This window comes from Oncorhynchus tshawytscha, linkage group LG22 (genome assembly GCF_018296145.1).
Source record: "Oncorhynchus tshawytscha isolate Ot180627B linkage group LG22, Otsh_v2.0, whole genome shotgun sequence".
NCBI classification, from domain to species: domain Eukaryota; kingdom Metazoa; phylum Chordata; class Actinopteri; order Salmoniformes; family Salmonidae; genus Oncorhynchus; species Oncorhynchus tshawytscha.
In genome coordinates this window covers 9,552,021-9,570,421 of record NC_056450.1, presented here as the reverse complement: position 1 = coordinate 9,570,421, position 18,401 = coordinate 9,552,021, and the positions used below count along the sequence as shown (strand labels likewise).

At 42.8% G+C, this 18,401-nt stretch overlaps 1 protein-coding gene across 1 annotated transcript; it reads left to right on the top strand.

Moving 5' to 3' along the window:
• The first annotated feature begins 304 nt into the window (after window positions 1–304).
• Window positions 305–16,621, top strand: LOC112221708 (nuclear receptor subfamily 1 group D member 1-like). The gene is made up of 8 exons (XM_024383958.2): window positions 305–965; window positions 11,019–11,333; window positions 11,565–11,653; window positions 11,837–11,981; window positions 14,106–14,701; window positions 14,824–15,009; window positions 15,215–15,425; window positions 15,669–16,621. The coding sequence occupies exons 1-8, from the start codon at window positions 950–952 to the stop codon at window positions 15,866–15,868; spliced, it is 1,758 nt and encodes a 585-aa protein (XP_024239726.1). The 5' UTR covers window positions 305–949; the 3' UTR covers window positions 15,869–16,621.
• The last annotated feature ends 1,780 nt before the right edge of the window (window positions 16,622–18,401 follow it).

Below are 18,401 nucleotides of genomic sequence, written 5' to 3'. Positions count from 1 at the left end.
CCAGGCCTTGTAAGATCTGTCATGTGTCAGTAATGCAACGCGCCCAATCTTTGTAACAACTACCATACCAGTCACGGTGAGCCCTGCCCATTGTGCATGTGCCTCATCCTCCCACCTCTCGTTATCGCACGCTCAGTATTATGCATAAAATGTATGTCAGTAGGGCAGCGCTGAGCGCTCGCCCCGGCACATGCAGAGTGCACATGCATCGTGGCTTTAGTAAAAACATAGCAGGTCAGGTTGAATAAGCACATTAAAACTCCCCTCAGCTCTGGGTACCGGCCAATGAGAACACACCCAATAGTAAAAGGAAGGAGGGAGAGAGTGACAGTAGAGTGAATTAACAGGGGACATATAGTGAGATGAGATGCACCCCTTTAACCAAACAGACACAACCGAAGTTGAGAGAGGACACCGGGAGCGAGTCCCATTTATTTCAGTTACCTGAAAACGTTATTGATGTGGCAGTGGTGGATTGGTGTATTATTGGGTGTGTCTAGCCTGGCTAAATTCATTTCATTTTCGGAGATGCTGATGGGGCTGTGTATTCTTAGGATTTCAGAAAATCACTTGTTTGTTCTTGGCTTGTGACACTCAAATCCGCTGAACCAAGCAACTCACTAGTCTAGTAGCCTAGAGTTCTTCCGAGCGCAGAACGGATTCAGGTAGCTTCCGAGAAAATCTCTCCTGCACACCTGAGACAATTAGACATAACTGTTCTGCATAGCATACAGCTGGACATCACTGTGCGTACAGTATACGACGGAAGTTTCAGTCGTTTGGCAGATCAATACGATTGTCTTCAACCGCGCGCTCGTTCTATGGGTCAATTATCCACGCATAACTAGTTCTCGACTCCTACCTGTCTCCACTTGAGTATTGATCCTGCAGCTATATATCGAAAAGTCAGCATCATTCACCACAGCAAACAAAAGACACATCAAGAAACATGGACACTCCAGGTGGTAAGTATTATGATTGTGATTATATTTGTTGCAATTTTTTTGTAGTTCAATATTGCATTTGGCGTTGGAGTTATACCTGCTTAGTTGAGAATGCTGAAGGTTTTTAAAATTGTTAACATTTTTGTTATTGTGTTGCATTGGTATGGTTTCTCTTTGCAGTCGTGCGTAATTGTGCGCAAATACGTTCCCATTATGAGGTTTTGCATTAAGTGTCTCCTCATCAGCATATGTTAGAAAGGCAGTCGAGTTAATACGATTGAAAACAACGTTATTAGGCTAGCACCGCATGTCCAATTCTATATGTTTATCAAATTGCGAGATGAGAACAATCCATCTTTATAGCAGGACCCTCATGGTTTTTGTGCATTATCATCCCATGCATGAACCTGGAAAATGAAATCAACCCTGTTTTGATATAAGTTATGAAAGTTGTAACATCCCAAGAAGTGGGTGTTTTCTTTTAAGCCTGCAAAGGTGCACTCCGAAAATGTTACAAAGTTTTGACGATGATGATACGTGACAGTGCTTGAAGTTCACGCAGCTTTGTTGACCCACTTCCTGTTTTTCCTCATAAAAACAAACTCACGTGGAGCGACCTGTCATTGGTTCCAACGCATTCGATGCCTTTTGCAAACAGTAGGCAGATTATTTTGTTTTCGTGCGTAGTGGTTCCCAAACTGTGGGGCGACCCCTTTTTTTATATACACCTCCGTTCAAAAGTTTGGCTTCACTTAGAAATATCCTTGTTTTTGAAAGAAAAGCAAAAAAAAAGTGTCCAATCAAATTGATCAGAAATACATTGTAGACATTGTTCATGTTGTAAATGACTGTTGTAGCTGGAAACGGCTGATTAAAAAAAAAAAAAAAGTTTAATGGAATATCTACAGAGGCCCATTATCAGCAACCATCCCTCCTTTGTTCTAATGGCACGTTGTGTTAGCTAATCCAAGTTTATAATTTTAAAAGACTAATTGATCATTACAAAACCCTTTTGCAATTATGTTAGCACAGCTGAAAACTGTTGTTCTGATTAAAGAAGCAATAAAACTGGCCTTCTTTAGACTAGTTGAGTATCTGGAGCATCAGCATTTGTGGGTTTGTTTACAGGCTCAAAATGGCTGGAAACAAAGAACTTTCTTCTGAAAGTCATATCTATTCTTGTTCTGAGAAATGAAGGCTATTCCATGCGAGAAATTGCCAAGAAACTGAAGATCTCGTACAACGCTGTGTACTACTCCCTTCACAGAACCACGCAAACTGTCTCTAACCAGAATGGAAAGAGGAGTGGGAGGCCCTGGTGCACAACTAAGCAAGAGGACAAGTACATTAGTGTCTAGTTTGAGAAACAGACGCCTCACAAGTCCTCAACTGGCAACTTCATTAAATAGTACCCGCAAAACACCAGTCTCAACGTCAACAGTGAAGAGGAGACTCCGGCATGCTGTCCTTCTAGGCAGAGTTACAAAGAAAAAGCCATATCTCTGTCCAGTGTCTGTGGCCCATCTTAATATTTTATTTTTATTGGCCAGTCTGAGATATGGCTTTTTCTTTGCAACTCTTTTTAGCCCATAGATTACAACATTTAAAAAAATAGAATTTCTTTATAGAATTGCACAAAAAGAAGCTTTAAAACTGCTAAATATTCTTCGCACCACATGACAAAATGTATAGAATTGCAGGAACTAAGCTTTAAACTGGTAAAATTGTCTCCACCAACAAGAGGGGTGTGAACAATTTGTGTCAAGAACAGTGCTTGTGCACACAGAAATAGACGTGGCGCGGGTACGCAGGGGGCCATGGGATATTCCCCAATGATGGAAGGGGGGCCTGAGTGAAAAAGTGTGTAAACCCCTGCTCTATACCACCCAGTTGGCATTGAGATAATAAATAGGTAGAAGTGTTGTGATTACTATTGGAGGCGGGAGCAGTGATATTGGTTCATAAGGCAAAGTTTATGGCCATGGGAAGCTCTACAGTTACACATTGGGCGTTGTTTCATAGAGGTTAGCCAAAATACACCAGGCATCATAATATTTGTTCACCTATTCCACTTCCGGCTGTTGAGTGGTAATTCATTTACTAACTCTGCAGTCACGTTCCAGTACATGGATGGAAACGGCTTTGGGTCAAGGCACCCGTTTCCACAGTCGTTTCCATCACATGGACTGGAACCACTCAACAGCTGGAAGTGGAATAGGTGAACAAATATTGTGATGCACTCTGCAAGTGCATCGACGTGAGGATGAATTGAGAATGCGAGGAGTGCATTCAGTGGGAAGGCTCACGCTCCATGTCAGAACTTGTTCCATGTCAGTTATTATCTGTAAAGGGCAATGGGGCGCGTCAGAGCTCTGCATTCTTTACTATCTTAATCATTTATTGCTAAAAAAAATACATTCAGTAACGTATTCAGTAACTATTGGCCTTTATATATGTGCCTACATTTGGCTAGGCTAGGGTTAAATTTAGGATTTAGGTTAGCTAAACGGTTAGGGTTAGGTGATATGCTAAGTAGTTGCAAAGTAGCTAATTAGCTAAAATGCTAATGTTGTCTGTGATAAGATTCTAACTTGGTTTGCTAGATGTTTGTGTTATACACCCACCCATCCACCCTGTCTTATATAACCATACCACACCCACCCATCCACTATGTCTTATGTAACCATACCAAACATAACATATCATACTAAATGGAGTGTTCCTGATTTACATACAGAATAACACAAAGTGCTCTGAGACCAGGTTGTGCTATGCGGTGCATGGGTGCATGGGTCTCCTTGGAGCGAACTCAGAACATCCTCAGCCAACGCTACATCCTGCTCTATTTATTTTTCCTCTTTAATTATGACAGAGACTATATGCCGCGTGGAGTGCTTAGAAATTCTGACTTCTGATGGGAGCTTCATGCAGTGCGAGTCTTCCCACTGAATGCACTCCTCGTATTCTCAATTCATCCTCACGTTGACGCACTTGCAGAGCCGCGTGCGGCGCGTGATTTCCCAGGACCTCCTCCCCTGCAGTTCTCTATCTCTCTCAGCTCTGTCTTCTCTCTCTCGGACACTTCTGTTGTGATGCTGCCTGAGGTGATGGAAGGGGGGGGGGGTTGGTCAGTGGATCAGCCATTTCATGCATTAACTTTATCTGTAGTCACGTTTTCCCACCTCATGCGCACTTTATTGTATTCTAAGCAAATACATTAGTCCTGATTCCTATAGCGTATGTCCCTTGCATAAACATCTGTCCCAAACTCATACATTAAATATACATGCAGGCAATCCCATAACATAATATAACTCATTCTATCCACCCCCGTTGAGGCCCTTTGGCCCACTGGGGGCAGGTGAAATTGGACAGGCTGTGAATGCTTCCCTCCTGCTGCAGCATATGTTTCAGCCACAGAGTGCACATCCAAAGACAATTCACCTTTAACTGAGACCGTGTCCTACTTCTCTACTCCTAGCTAGGTTAATGTTATAGACATCGAAACACACTCCTCATGGGTATATGATGTTTACTGTAATGTACAGTATTTACTTAGCTCATCATCCTGTTGCATCCTCGTATTACATAGGATGCATTTGCATCTGTACATTTGGATCCTGGCTTTAATATTACATCAACAATAATTCACTGACTGTTATAATCTAACATTTATGTGGCGTAAACATCGTATGGAGCCGAATGTGTGCCACCCTCCATGACCGGTCATTGCACAAAACACTAGCAGCCTTACAGCGTTGTGTGTGGCTTCCTGACCCACAGCACAGCAGAGCGCAAACAAGAGGAAGGATAGAATAGGGGGGAGGAAGATGGGCGGAAGGATTGTTGTGCCTGTAAAGTGCTCAATGCTCACATTTCTCTGCCTGCCTGGCTCAACTCACCCACTCAGGCAGATTAGTGGCTGTAGGGGTTACTGACCTCACGATGGGAAGCTGCTCGCCTCACTCTCCAACCTGCTGCCGATTCCACAATTAACACTAGTGTCTGTCTGCACTGACCTCAATTCTAACTGGCTTGCCAGTGAGTGTATGGCTATTTTGTCTTCTCTGAGTTACATGGGGCATCCTCTGGAGTTTGCTATGGGCTATGTAGTATAATCCTACTGGGTGAACATCAAAGACAATTCACAAATTCCTATGGCCCCCTATATTTTCTCTCCTGTCATGAGGGCCATACCATGATGTCCTCTGAATTGGAGTTAATTGACAAAAAAGGCCAGGCCCTATACTTGGCAAAGAGCTCTATGTAATGGTATATTATGGGAGTACCGAACAGTATATGGCAGTATAGTCAAGCTTAGCCTTGGAGAGGCCTGTAAAAGCTGATTATTTACTGACTAGGCTACCATTTATGGCATGGTAGTTCAGTCCTAAAGGACGCTCACAAACGTAAACACAGAAGTAGCTCACATGTGTTCAAGTGGATATGCAATGTGTTTGGGTGGGTGTGGAGGTTTGGCAAGCCCCGGCTGGGTCTGGAGGCAGTCTGTTTCCAGTCTCAGGTAGTGGCTGGCCAGAACAGGACAGCAGGTCCCTGTCATATGTCTGCTAAGACTTGCTCTAGATCTCTGGCTCTGCAGTGTGTCAATAATAAATCCTGTAGCACGTGCTGGCTGAGGGATTATAAAAACACTTGAGATAAACAAATACTTGGTTCAGCAGCACCACAGGGAAAAACGGAGAAGTCAATAAGAGGAAAGAAATACAAACCCAGGGCAGATTTACTAATGTTTCTCATACAAATGTAAGACTCCATGACAGGTGCATAGTATTTGGGAATATAAAGTGCCTTCGACAAGTATTCATACCTCTTGACTTTTTTCCACATTTTGTTACGTTACAGCCTTATTCTAAAATTGATTTTTTTTAAATTCTCTCAGCAATCTATACAAAAATACCCCATAATGACAAAGCGAAAACAGGTTTATCAATTTGAGCAAATGTATTACAAATAAAAATCTGATACCTTATTTACATTAGTATTGAGACCATTTGCTTTGACACTTGAAATTGAGCTCTCAAGTGCATCCTGTTTCCATTGATCATCCTTGAGATGTTTCTACAACTTGATTGGAGTCCACCTGTGGTAGATTCAATTGATTGGACATGATTTGGAATGGCACACAGCTGTCTATATAAGGTCCCACAGTTAACAGTGCATGTCAGAGCAAAAACCAAGCCTTGGGGTCAAAGGAATTGTCCGCAGAGCTCCGAGACAGGATTGTGTCGAGGCACAGATCTGGGGAAGGGTGCCCAAAAATGTCTGCAGCATTGAAGGTCCCCATGAACACAGTGGCCTCAATCATTCTTAAATGGAAGAAGTTTGGAACCACCAAGACTCTTCCTAGAGCTCTCCGCCCAGCCAAACAGAGCAATCGAGGGAGAAGGGCCTTGGCCAGGGAGGTGACCAAGAACCCGATGGTCACTCTGACAGAGCTCCAGAGTTCCTCTGTGGAGATGGGAGAACCTTCCAGAAGGACAACCAACTCTGCAGCACTCCACCAATCAGACCTGTATGGTAGAGCCAGACGGAAGCCACCTCTCAGTAAAAGGCACATGACCGGCCGCTTGGAGTTTGGCAAAAGGCACCTAAAGACTCTCAAAAAAGGAGAAACAAGATTCTCTGGATTGATGAAACCAAGATTGAACTCTTTGGCCTGAATCCCAAGCATCACGTATTGGTGAAAACCTGGCAACATCTCTACAGTGAAGCATGGTGGTGGCAGCATCATGCTGTGGGGATGTTTTTTCAGCGGCAAGGAAAGGGAGACTAGTCAGGATAAAGGCAACGATTAAAGGGGCAAAGTACAAAGATTCTTGTTGAAAACCTGCTTCAGAGGGCACAGAACCTCAGACTGGGGCGAAGGTTCACCTTCCAACAAGACAACGACCCTAAGCACACAGACAAGACAACTCGGGACACGTCCCTGAATGTCCCAACCAGAGCCCGGACTTGAAAATAGCTGTGCAGTGACACTCCCCATCCAACCTGACAGAGCTTGAGAGGATCTGCAGAGGAATGGGAGAAACTCCCCAAATACATGTGTGCCAAGCTTGTGTCATCATACACAAGAAGACTCAAGGCTGTAATCACTGCCAAAGGTGCTTCAGCAAGTACTGAGTAAATGGTCTGAATAGTTATGTAAATGTGATATTTCAGTTATGTTTTATGAATTTGCTTTGTCATTATGGGGCCTGAGAGGGTATCGGTCCACCCACTTGGGAGCCACGCCCACCCACTGAGGAGCCAGGCCCAGCCAATCAGAATGAGTTTTTCCCCACATAAGTGCTTTATTACAGACAGAAAAACTCCTCAGCACCCCCTCAGACGATCCCACAGGTATTTGGTATTTTATTAGAATCCCCATTAGCTGTTGCAAAAGCAGCAGCTACTCTTCCTGGGGTCCACACAAAACATATAAAACAGAACATAATACAGAACATTAATAGACAAGAACAGCTCAAGGACAGAACTACATTTTTTTTTTTAAAGGCACACGTAGTCTACATATCAATGCATACACACAAACTATGTAGATCAAATAGGGGAGAGGCGTTGCTTTATCTGTTTTTTGAAGTAGCCGGATGTGGAGGTCCTGAGCTGGCATGGTTACATGTGGTCTAAGGTTGTGAGGCCAGTTGGATGTACTGAAAAATTCTTTAAAATTACATTGGAGGCGGCTTATGGTAGAGAAATTAACATTAAATTCTCTAGCAACAGCTCTGTTGGACATTCCGGCAGTCACCATGCCAATTGCACACTCCCTCAACTTGAGACATCTGTGGCATTGTGTTGTGTGACAGAACTGCACATTTTGGAGTTGCCTTTTATTGTCCCCAGCACAAGGTGCACATGTGTAATGATCATGCTGTTTAATCAGCTTCTTGATATGCCACAACTGTCAGTTGGATGGATTATCTTGGCAAATGAGAAATGCTCACTAACAGGGATGTAAACAAATTTGTGCACAAATGGAACATTTCTGGAATCTTTTATTTCAGCTCATGAAACATGGGTCCAGAACGTTACATGTTTATATTTTTATAGTTATAGTTTATATTTTTGTTCAGTGTAGTTTATATTCGAAGTATACATACGGTAGGCTAACTATTACCATGACACCTTGTGTAGGGCAGTGATAAAATTATAGCAGCCACCTGTCTCAAACTCACCAAGAAATGTTTTTTATAGATTTTTTATTAGGTAGCCCGTTCGAGTGGTTCTCTCTCTATGAGAAAACGGGATTCACTTTCTCCATAGCTTACTGTCGGTGAAGAAACGAGTACAGTTCACTACCACAGCATCCCTGGGACTCCCCCAGTATATTAATTTTAATCACGGAACCGGTTTGTGATTGTTGTAAATGTCTACACGATACTGCAAATTTGGTCCAGGCAGTAACCGTGTCAGAAGTCCATGTGAGTCGGCGGTCAGGTATCGTGCTGCTTGCGGGCGCTGGGCATGGAGGGAGCAGAAGCACCGCATAGCCCGCGCGGCCGTATCTCGGGGGTGCAAGAGATGCAAAAACATTTTTAGAGAGGATGCGAAGGCAGACGAACAGAGGATAACTTTAAAAAAAAAAAGAAAAACAGAAAAAGAGCAACGTTGATTTATTTACTGTAATTTATATTGACTGCCTATATAAATACTGAAGTTGTTTGCGTGACGCAAAAAAAATGTCTAGCTAGGGTTCCATTCAATTGGCGACAGATTTTCATGTGAATATTCTCAAATCCGCATAAACAGTATGCGCACTTTCCTACCATAAATGTGTTTCCATATAATTTAAATTCCCATGTACTGAATAAAAAATGCAAATTAAATGGGTTTTCATCGCAATTTTACTGATGGTTTTCTCACATTTTTTAAATATTGTTATATAGCACACGTATAGCCTACATCGGGGATCATCAACTAGATTCAGCCATTTTTTTTCTTGAGCGGCTGGGTCGGGGGGCCAGAACATAATAAAAAATACATTTTAGATTGCAAAATGACCGAAAGAAGCCAAAACAGACATAATATTTGACTGAAACAATACTTTCATCCCTTGCTTACATTTGTATACGATCACATACAGCGCAGTCAAAGTATTCACACCCCTTGACTTATTCCACATTGTGTTACAGCCTGAATTAAAAATGGATTAAATGTACGTTTTTCTCATTCATCTACACACAATCATCATGTTGAAGTAGAAACATGTGTTTTTAGAAATTTTTGCAAAAATATATAAGTATTTACACCCTGAGGCAATGCTTTATAAACGCACATTTGGCAGAGATTAGACTTTCTGGGTAAATGTCTAAGAGCTTCCACACCTGGATTGTGCAGTATTTGCCCATTATTCTTTTCAAAAACCTTAAAGCTCTGTCAAATTGGTTGTTGAGCAATGATCAATGACCATTTTCAGGTCTTGCCATAGATTTTCAAGCAGATTTAAGTCAACTGTAATTTGGCCACTTAGAAATAGAAACTTACAAACTGCTTTGTCATTTTTTGAAGTATGACTTTAGTGCCTTGATGCAAATATGATGCATGTGTTTTGAATATTTGCATTCTGTATAGGCTTCCTTCTTTTCACTCTGTCATTGAGGTTAGTATTGTGGAGTAAATAGGTGTTTTTGGTCCATCCTCAGTTTTTTCCTATCACAGCCATTAAACTCTAACTGTTTTAAAGTCCTCATTGGCCTCATGGTGAAATCCCTGTGCAGTTTCCGTCCTCTCCGGCAACCGAGTTAGGACACCATCTTTGTAGTGACTGGGTGTATTGATACACCATCCAAAGTGTAATTAATAACTTCACCATGCTCAAAGGAAGATTCAATGCCTGCTTTTTTAAAACTATTTTGACCCATCTACCAATAGATTGTGAGGCATTGGAAAACCTCCCTGGTCTTTGTGGTTGAATCTGTGTTTGAAATTCACTGCTCGACTGAGGAGTACAGAGATGAGGCAGTCATTCAAAAAACATGTTGAACACTATTATCCATTTTAAATTCAGGCTGTAACACAATTTTTTTGTGTGTTAAAAGTCAAAGGGTTGTGAATACTTTCTACATCTCTTTATTATGCATGGGAAAAGATTTCCAAAACAAAAATGGAGTGGATTTCCTGGTGTTTTTACAGTCTTTTATGTACAACAATGAATTTAAAAATTTAAGCACAATTTTTTTGGGGCTCAGAACTTGGGGGCCAAATGGCCCGCGGGTTGCCATTTGGAGAACCTTGGCCTACATGATGAGATTATTGTGGACAAAAGAGCAACATTTTATTTTTATATGACAAATGGTAGCCAAGCATTGATGATTATGTCACCAGAATAAGACCCTTGCTATTTATTGGAAAGGAGCATCAAGCTCATCAGCTTGCACTTTCACCACCCTGTGAAGTACATCAGAACTTATTTAATCTTTAGCCTCAACCTCTGGTAGCCTAATAAACTTGCATCCTTTCCCAACAAGTCATAGTGGAAGGACCACACAACATGTAATCATGTGACTCCAAGTTTACTTCCATATTATGGTTATTATATCTATATTTGCGCATAAAATAATTTCCACCGCTATTTCTCGTGTCATTTATTTTACAGACACAAAAAGATCCCCATGTCAAACAAATCATCTGTTGGCATTTATGCAATTGTACCGACACTGCCTGTGTCCATCACAGCTGTTGTGAAAAACGTTTTTATACGGTATGACTTTACGCGCATAAAACTGTGGATGGAAACGTGGTTAGTGTGAGTTTGGTTGGGACAGAATCCGCGCTCACTCTGTTACTGTGCTTCCAACCATTTTTGCCACCTTTTCTCTCCCTGAATGCACAATTATACCTATTAGTCCTACAGAGAGCTGCCTTTTGCCAACATCTACCACAAACGGTAGCGGCATAACCTCAACTTTTAAAGGAAGAACCACTGTATGCTTTTGCATGCCTTTAAACGTTGCATTCTGCACCACTTCCTGAACTCGGTGACCTTTTTTTTTTAGAGTAAACTTCTTTTCAGCTATCTGACTAACCCCACTACCTCGGTCTCTGGTTTTCCAACAGGAGGTGTTATTCTGTATGCGCGCTCCTCCGGCAGCCCCAGCCCTGGCAGCCCGTCCAGTGGGTACCAGACCCAGTCCCCCTCCTCCACCCTCTCCCAGCCCTCCTCCCCAGAGGAGATCACCTTCACAGAACTCGGGCCCCTGGGGTCCCTGAAGGGCCAGAGAGGGGGAGGATGCACACCTCCATCATCCTCCAAGCTGGTGTTCCACTTCCCAGAAGTCTACAATGTGGCTACATCAACGTCCACCCACCAGCACTCGTACCAACACCCCATCGCTGGGAAAAGGCCTAGTGGATTCACAGGACCTTTCACCAGTGAGTAGCATTCCTTCCAGCCTTCTTTTGTCATCCCTCCTTACTCTTTCTAGCCTAAACCAAAACATCCACCCCTATCCAATACTCATCTCCTCCCACAATCCTTTTCTATAATGTACACTACACAACATCTTTTGTTGCTTGTGACGTAGGTCGGTAGTCACCTTCACTTATGATCACATTTCTGACTGGCTGTACCTCTGTCTCATATATATATATATATCTCTACAGAGACAGGCGGTATGGTGCTCCTGTGTACAGTGTGTGGAGACATTGCATCTGGGTTCCACTACGGAGTGCACGCCTGTGAGGGTTGCAAGGTAAGAAGACCATGATGACTAAACGCATACAGTAAGTGCCCCTGAAATGGCTCCCTAGGCCCTATATAGCGCACCTCTTTTGACCATTTCAGATGCACTCCTACTGTGTATAATAAGGTGGTGGGTCACATTCACATTCACCATTTCAAACTAACTGTACATCTGCTTGAATATCCTGTCTAGGGCTTCTTCCGTCGCAGCATTCAGCAAAACATCAACTACAAGATGTGTGTGAAGAACGAGAACTGCCTCATTATGAGAATGAACCGCAACCGCTGCCAACACTGTCGCTTCAAGAAATGCCTCTCCGTGGGCATGTCCAGAGATGGTAAGAGTTAGAGTGAAATCTTACTGAGAGTGCAGGCTCAGACAATCGTTAGAGGCCATACAATGCGAGTTTCTCAGCACTGCACCAGCCTTATCTTTCGCCTGAGACATTGCACTGACCTACTGTTGAAGGGCACACGTTGGAAAATAACCTATATACACACAGCCTCTTGCACATTCATAAGTTTCAAAGTCAGTCTTTCTTCCTCTTGTTCCGATTCCTCCCCTCTCCATGTTCCTCCCCTCCGTGTTCCCTGAGCTCTCCCTCTATCCCGCTCTTCTCTCCTCTCCGACAGTGATTTATGAGAACGGGAGCCTTGAAGTCCCTGAAGCTCCTGAAGCTATCTGTCATACAGGAAACTGCAGCAAACACAGGAATTATTTTGGGGAATTGGAACAGGGGCAACTTGATTACCTTGTATACTGTTTACCCTTATAACATCTTTAACAATTAATGAGGGAGACGGCAAACAATTAAGCTCGAGATGCAGAACAAAACAGCCCGTCCTTGTCATACAATTAATCAGCCGTATGCAAAGCTAATCTCACCTACTTTACTTTTAGCCTTGATAGCTAAGTATTGATAAATTGCCCCATCATAACGTATTACGAAAATAGTGTGGGATGGTTTCCGTTGACCTAAAAAAGCACAGCAAGCATTTTACCTATAGCATGCTGGTACATGGTGACCTAGTTGGGATAGTTTGCCTGCCTTCAGTGTCTTCTCAGTGTGGCTTCAACCCTCCTGTGTTCTCTCTCGTGCTTAATCTATTGCCTAATCTACAAGAGAACCAAGTGTGATTTCTGCATGCAGTCGACAGTTTGGGCGCTCAAAAGGTGGGGTACGAGAAACAAGGCCAGTGAAGATGTTTTGATGGAAGGAAAAACGCTCATATTGACCCTGTTAAAGGCACGATCTCGAAAGTGTCAAGAACCACAACCTAGAAACCTCATTCCTTCGACTGCAGCTGTTGTGAAAACAGAAAAACCTCTCAGTCAACTGCCTGCAGTCCACATGACAGGAGACGTCCTGATTTCTCAGGAGCCTGTGATTGGTGGGTCTTGGGATTACCATATAGACAAGGCAAATATTGAAGTCCCTTTCCCTCCCCGAAACCAGTTCATCTTCTTAAAGACAGCCAACACTTTCATCCACAACGAAGTGCATTAAAGCCCATTCTCACAACTGTAATGACCAGCTAAAGTCGAGAGACTATCCATGCACGCGTAACAAAGTGGATTGATGCGAATGACTACAGCAGAATTCCATAGATCTTCTGTAACAGAATGTCACTGTTATAGCCCTTTTTTTTAGCATGATCTAGATCCTACGCTCTTTAGGGACAGTGCATTGCACACTGCAGAGAGAGACCCACGAGATCATGTAATGGTGCCAGAGATGTGTTAACACAGATGTTCACAGTCATACATTTCACTGAAGCAGAATACAAAAAAATTCTCCCCCGATGTCATAGCTTAGTGCAGTATCTTGTTTTGATCTCAAACACTTTAAGTTAGTTTGTTTCTATGAATTATAGATCATTTACATCTTGCCTCATGCATTGTGCTGGCTTGGTTGAAGAACTCTCGGCAGCAGGACCGCCATTTGAAGCTTCTCTCTTATGTCACACTCCACTTTGTGGTGTTTCACTCACTACGTTCTCTCTGCAAGCTCCTATTTTCAACACTACTCTTCACTCTCACCTTACTTCTCTGCAACCTCTCCTCCCCCCTCTACATCCTCTTTCCTCCCCCTTGCGTGCTAGCCCACCTCTATTTCTCTCCCTCCGTCGCAGTAGCAGTGACATCACGTTCACGATGAGCCACTGCCCTACTTACAAAGTAGAGAGGGAGGGAAGGAGAGGAGAGAGAGAGAGATGGAGGTCTATAAATAGCATTTTCAGCTGATGGATATTGTTGGCGAGGGGGATGGAGAGTACGAGGGATGGGACCCACAAAAGACTGCTTTACACGTTCATGCATGAAATACACAAGATGCAATTAATGCATATTTTTTACGAAGGGGAATGTATGAACATTCTGTGGAGACTGGACCTTAAGACTTAATATCTATAAGAGAACTATGGCCCGACGTTGACCAGTCCCCTGTTTGTGTCTTCATCAGCTGTGCGTTTTGGCCGTATCCCTAAGAGGGAGAAGCAGAGGCTTCTGGATGAGATGCAAAGCTACATGAACAGCCTGAATGAGTCTGCCACCATGGACATAGAGTCCTCCCCCGTCTCCGAAGCCCCTCCCAGCCTAGCAGAGGTTCCTTCTAAAGAGGCCATCAGAGCCATCTCGCGGGCCTATCAGGACATCTCTTCCAGCAACCAAGACAGGGCATCCAAGAGTGAACTCAACATCACCAACTTACCAACAACATCTCTGTTCAAGAGCAACACATCTCAGGAGACCAGCTACACCAATGGCTCCTCCCACCTCGGCTCTGACTCCACCCTGGGGTACCAGTCCTGTCCTGCAGGCCTTGCCCCTCACTGCCCAGACACCAATGACAACCACCATACGTTCCCCTCTGTGGACAAAAGTAGCTATAGTTGCCCCGCTACTTTGTCCAATCATGACCACGGACAGTCTAATGTTGGCACAACTCAACGGGGCAGCTCGGCCAATCACAACAGTTTCTCCATGAAGGAAGAGACCCAAGAGCCGCAAACTCAGACATCCTGTCCATGGAAATTAGCTGCTGGAACCAAAGTGCTGGTGAGTAAACCAAGAGCCGTTATGAAGCTTTACATATGTGACGTTAAAAAAAATAAAACTAAATTCAATAAAAAAACAGTATAGTATGGATTTGAATCTAACTTTCTCTCTCTATCCCTCAGGCCTGTCCTCTCAATGCGTGTCCTGTATCTGCGGCCAGTCGTTCTGGACAGCAGATATGGGAGTCTTTCTCCCAGTGTTTCACCCCGGCAGTGAGGGAAGTGGTGGAGTTTGCTAAGGGTATCCCTGGCTTCCAGGAGCTTAGCCAGCACGACCAGGTCATGCTGCTCAAATCAGGCACCTTCCAGGTAATAACCTCTTGTTTTTTTAAAGTAGTCTATTTTTGTCCAGGACTAGGCTTTACCTGTACTCAGGAAACTGGCCCTAAATCCGATTATTTCAGCTGTGAAAATAGAAATACGAAAAGGACAAAACGCCTTAATTCTCTCTCCCAATAAATGTAATCCCGATCCATATCGACTAACCTTCCACTGGGTCTTCTGTCTCGGTCAGGTGTTGATGGTGAGGTTTTGTACAATGTTTAACCCTGAGGAGCGGACGGTGACCTTCCTGAATGGCCAGACGTACCCTCTGTCCACCCTGCGGGCGCTGGGGATGGGGGCGCTGCTCGACGCCATCTTTGACTTCAGTGAGAAGCTGGGAACTCTGAGGCTGGAGCCTGATGAGATGGCTCTGTTCATGGCCGTGGTGCTGGTTTCTGCAGGTGAGGGGGGAAAATTGCCATTGAATTCATCACTAAAGCAGTGTCAATATGAACAACATGGCATTAGGAAGTCATAGAAGAGATGTAGATCTTAAATGGTATGATAAGAAAATGTGACCGAGTAAGCATGAAGAGCTTAATATGAGCATAACGATAAACCGACAAAAGTTGTGCAGACATCCATAGATAGATAGCTATTGTGTCTCTCAAACAAGCTCTCACCCTCTCTTCTTGTCTCCTTAGACCTTTCTGGCATCGTTGATATGGGGTCAGTAGAACAGCTCCAGGAGGGGTTAATCCGTGCCCTGCATTCCCTCATCCACTGCCGTCGTCCCGACGAGAGTGCGTCCATCTTCCCCAAGCTGCTCCTGCACCTGCCCGACCTGCGCACCCTCAACAACCTGCACTCCGACAAGCTGTTGGCCTTCCGGATTGACTCGTGAACAGCCCTGAACACACACACACATAGCAATTCAGAACCACCAGTCTCTCAGGGCAAGACTTCCCAGGAGATTGAGGAACACTGACTTGGGCAATCAAACAACAACAAAAATATTCAAGATGCATGTTTGAAAAAGGACAATAATTAATATATTGATCTCCATCCTGTTTTCATGTGCACACACACACACACACACACACACACACACACAACCACACTTGGAGAAAGAAAGTCTGTTAGAACGTACATCAGTGTTTTAGGCTTACCGTTACCCTTTTGGACAGATGTGTATGGCAGTTTACCTGTTGTTTTCCAGTCTTTAAGAGACCAAAAGCCAAAAGTCTAATCCTAATCTCCCGACCATTGCCAAACCACAGTTGAGAGAGAATCAGAGAGGAAGATGTTTGTGGACAATGATAAGTTTAGGGACCATTATTGGTGACTGAATGTGTGGGTGTTTAGTGTTTGTATAAGAGAAAGGGACCCTGTATATAATAATAATAATAATAATACATACAATTTACACTTAAGATCATATGACTGCCATTTCACTTATAAACACATCTGGGGTTTAAATATACAATTAAGACTCAAATATATTCAACAGACAAATTGCATATAGAAATGCGATATTCTGTATATTGGCAAATCAAATTGTATTTGTCACATTCACATGTTTAGCAGATGTTATTGCAGGTGTAGAGAAATGCTTGTGTTTCTAGCTCCAACAGTGCAGTAATATCTAACAATACACACACAACCTAAAATTAAAAGAATGGAATTAAGGAATATATAAATATTAGAATGATCAATGTCAGAGTGGCATAGACTAAATACAGTAGAATAGAATACAGTATATACATATTTAATTTAACCTTTATTTAACTAGGCAAGTCAGTTAAGAACAAATTCTTATTTTCAATGACTGCCTAGGAACAGAGGAGTAACTGCCTGTTCAGGGGCAGAACGACAGATTTTTACCTTGTCAGCTCAGGGATTTGAACTTGCAACCTTTCGGTTACTAGTCCAACACTAACCACTAGGCTACCCTGCCGCCCCATTTGAGATGAGTAAAGCTCATATATGTACACTACCGTTCAAAAGTTTGGGGTCCCATAGAAATGTCAATTATTTTTGTCCATTACAATAACATCAAATTGATCAGAAATACAGTGTAGACATTGTTAATGTTGTAAATGACTACTGTAGCTGGAAACGGCTTATTTTTTAAATGGAATATCTACAGTTGAGGTCCGAAGTTTACATACACTTAGGTTGGAATCACTCCACAAATTTCTTGTTAACAAACTATAGTTGACACAAGTAATTTTTCCAACAATTGTTTACAGACAGATTATTTCACTTAATCACAATTCCAGTGTGTCAGAAGTTTACATACACTAAGTTGACTGTGCCTTTAAACAGCTTGGAAAATTCCAGAAAATTATGTAATGGCTTTTGAAGCTTCTGATAGGCTAATTGACGTAATTTGAGTCAATTGGAGGTGTACCTCTGGATGTATTTCAAGGCCTACCTACAAACTCACTGCCTTGCTTGACATCATGGGAAAATCTAAAGAAATCAGCCAAGACCTCAGAAAAAAAATGTCCTCTGGTCTGATGAAACAAAAATAGAACTGTTTGGCCATAATGACCATCGTTACATTGGGAGAAAAAGGGGGATCCTTCAAACCGAAGAACACCATCCCAACCGGAAGCTCGGGGGTGGCAGCATCATGATGTGGGGGTGCTTTGCTGCAGGATGGACTGGTGCACTTCACAAAATAGTTGGCATCATGAGGGAGGAAAATTGTGTGGATATATTGAAGCAACATCTCAAGACATCAGGAAGTTAAAGCTTGGTCGCAAATGGGTCTTCCAAATGGACAATGACCCCAAGCATACTTCCAAAGTGAAATGGCTTAAGGACAACAAAGTCTAGGTATTGGAGTGGCCTTCACAAATCCCTGACCTCGATCCTATAGAAAATGTGTGGGCAGAACTGAAAAAGCACGTGCGAGCAAGGAGTACAACTGTACAAACCTGACTCTGTACACCAGCTCTGTCAGGAGGAATGGGCCAAAATTCACCCAACTTATTGTGGGAAGCTTGTGGTCCTCTATCAGAAACGTTTGACCCAAATTAAACAATTTAAATGGCAATGCTACCAAATACTAATTCAGTGTATGTAAAGTTCTGACCCACTGGGAATGTAATGAAAGAATTAAAAGCTGAATTAAATCATTCCCTCTACTATTATTCTGACATTTCACATTCTTAAAATAAAATGGTGATCCTAACTGACCTAAGACAGGGAATTTTTACTAGGATTAAATGTTAGGAATTGTGAAAAACTGAGTTGAAATGTGTTTGGCTAAGGTGTATGTAAACTTCCGACTTCAACTGTACATAGACGTACAGTGGCCGAATATCAGCAACAATCACTCCTGTGTTCCAATGGCACGTTGTGTTCGTTAATCCAAGTTTATCATTTAAAAGGCTAATTGATCATTAGAAAACCCTTTTGCAATAATG

Excerpts from the sequence above, each read along its gene's own strand:
- LOC112221708 (XM_024383958.2), top strand. Across the intron at positions 11,654-11,836 it reads ACGCCTGTGAGGGTTGCAAG|GGCTTCTTCCGTCGCAGCAT; the intron begins GTAAGAAGACCA and ends TATCCTGTCTAG. Across the intron at positions 11,982-14,105 it reads CGTGGGCATGTCCAGAGATG|CTGTGCGTTTTGGCCGTATC; the intron begins GTAAGAGTTAGA and ends TGTCTTCATCAG.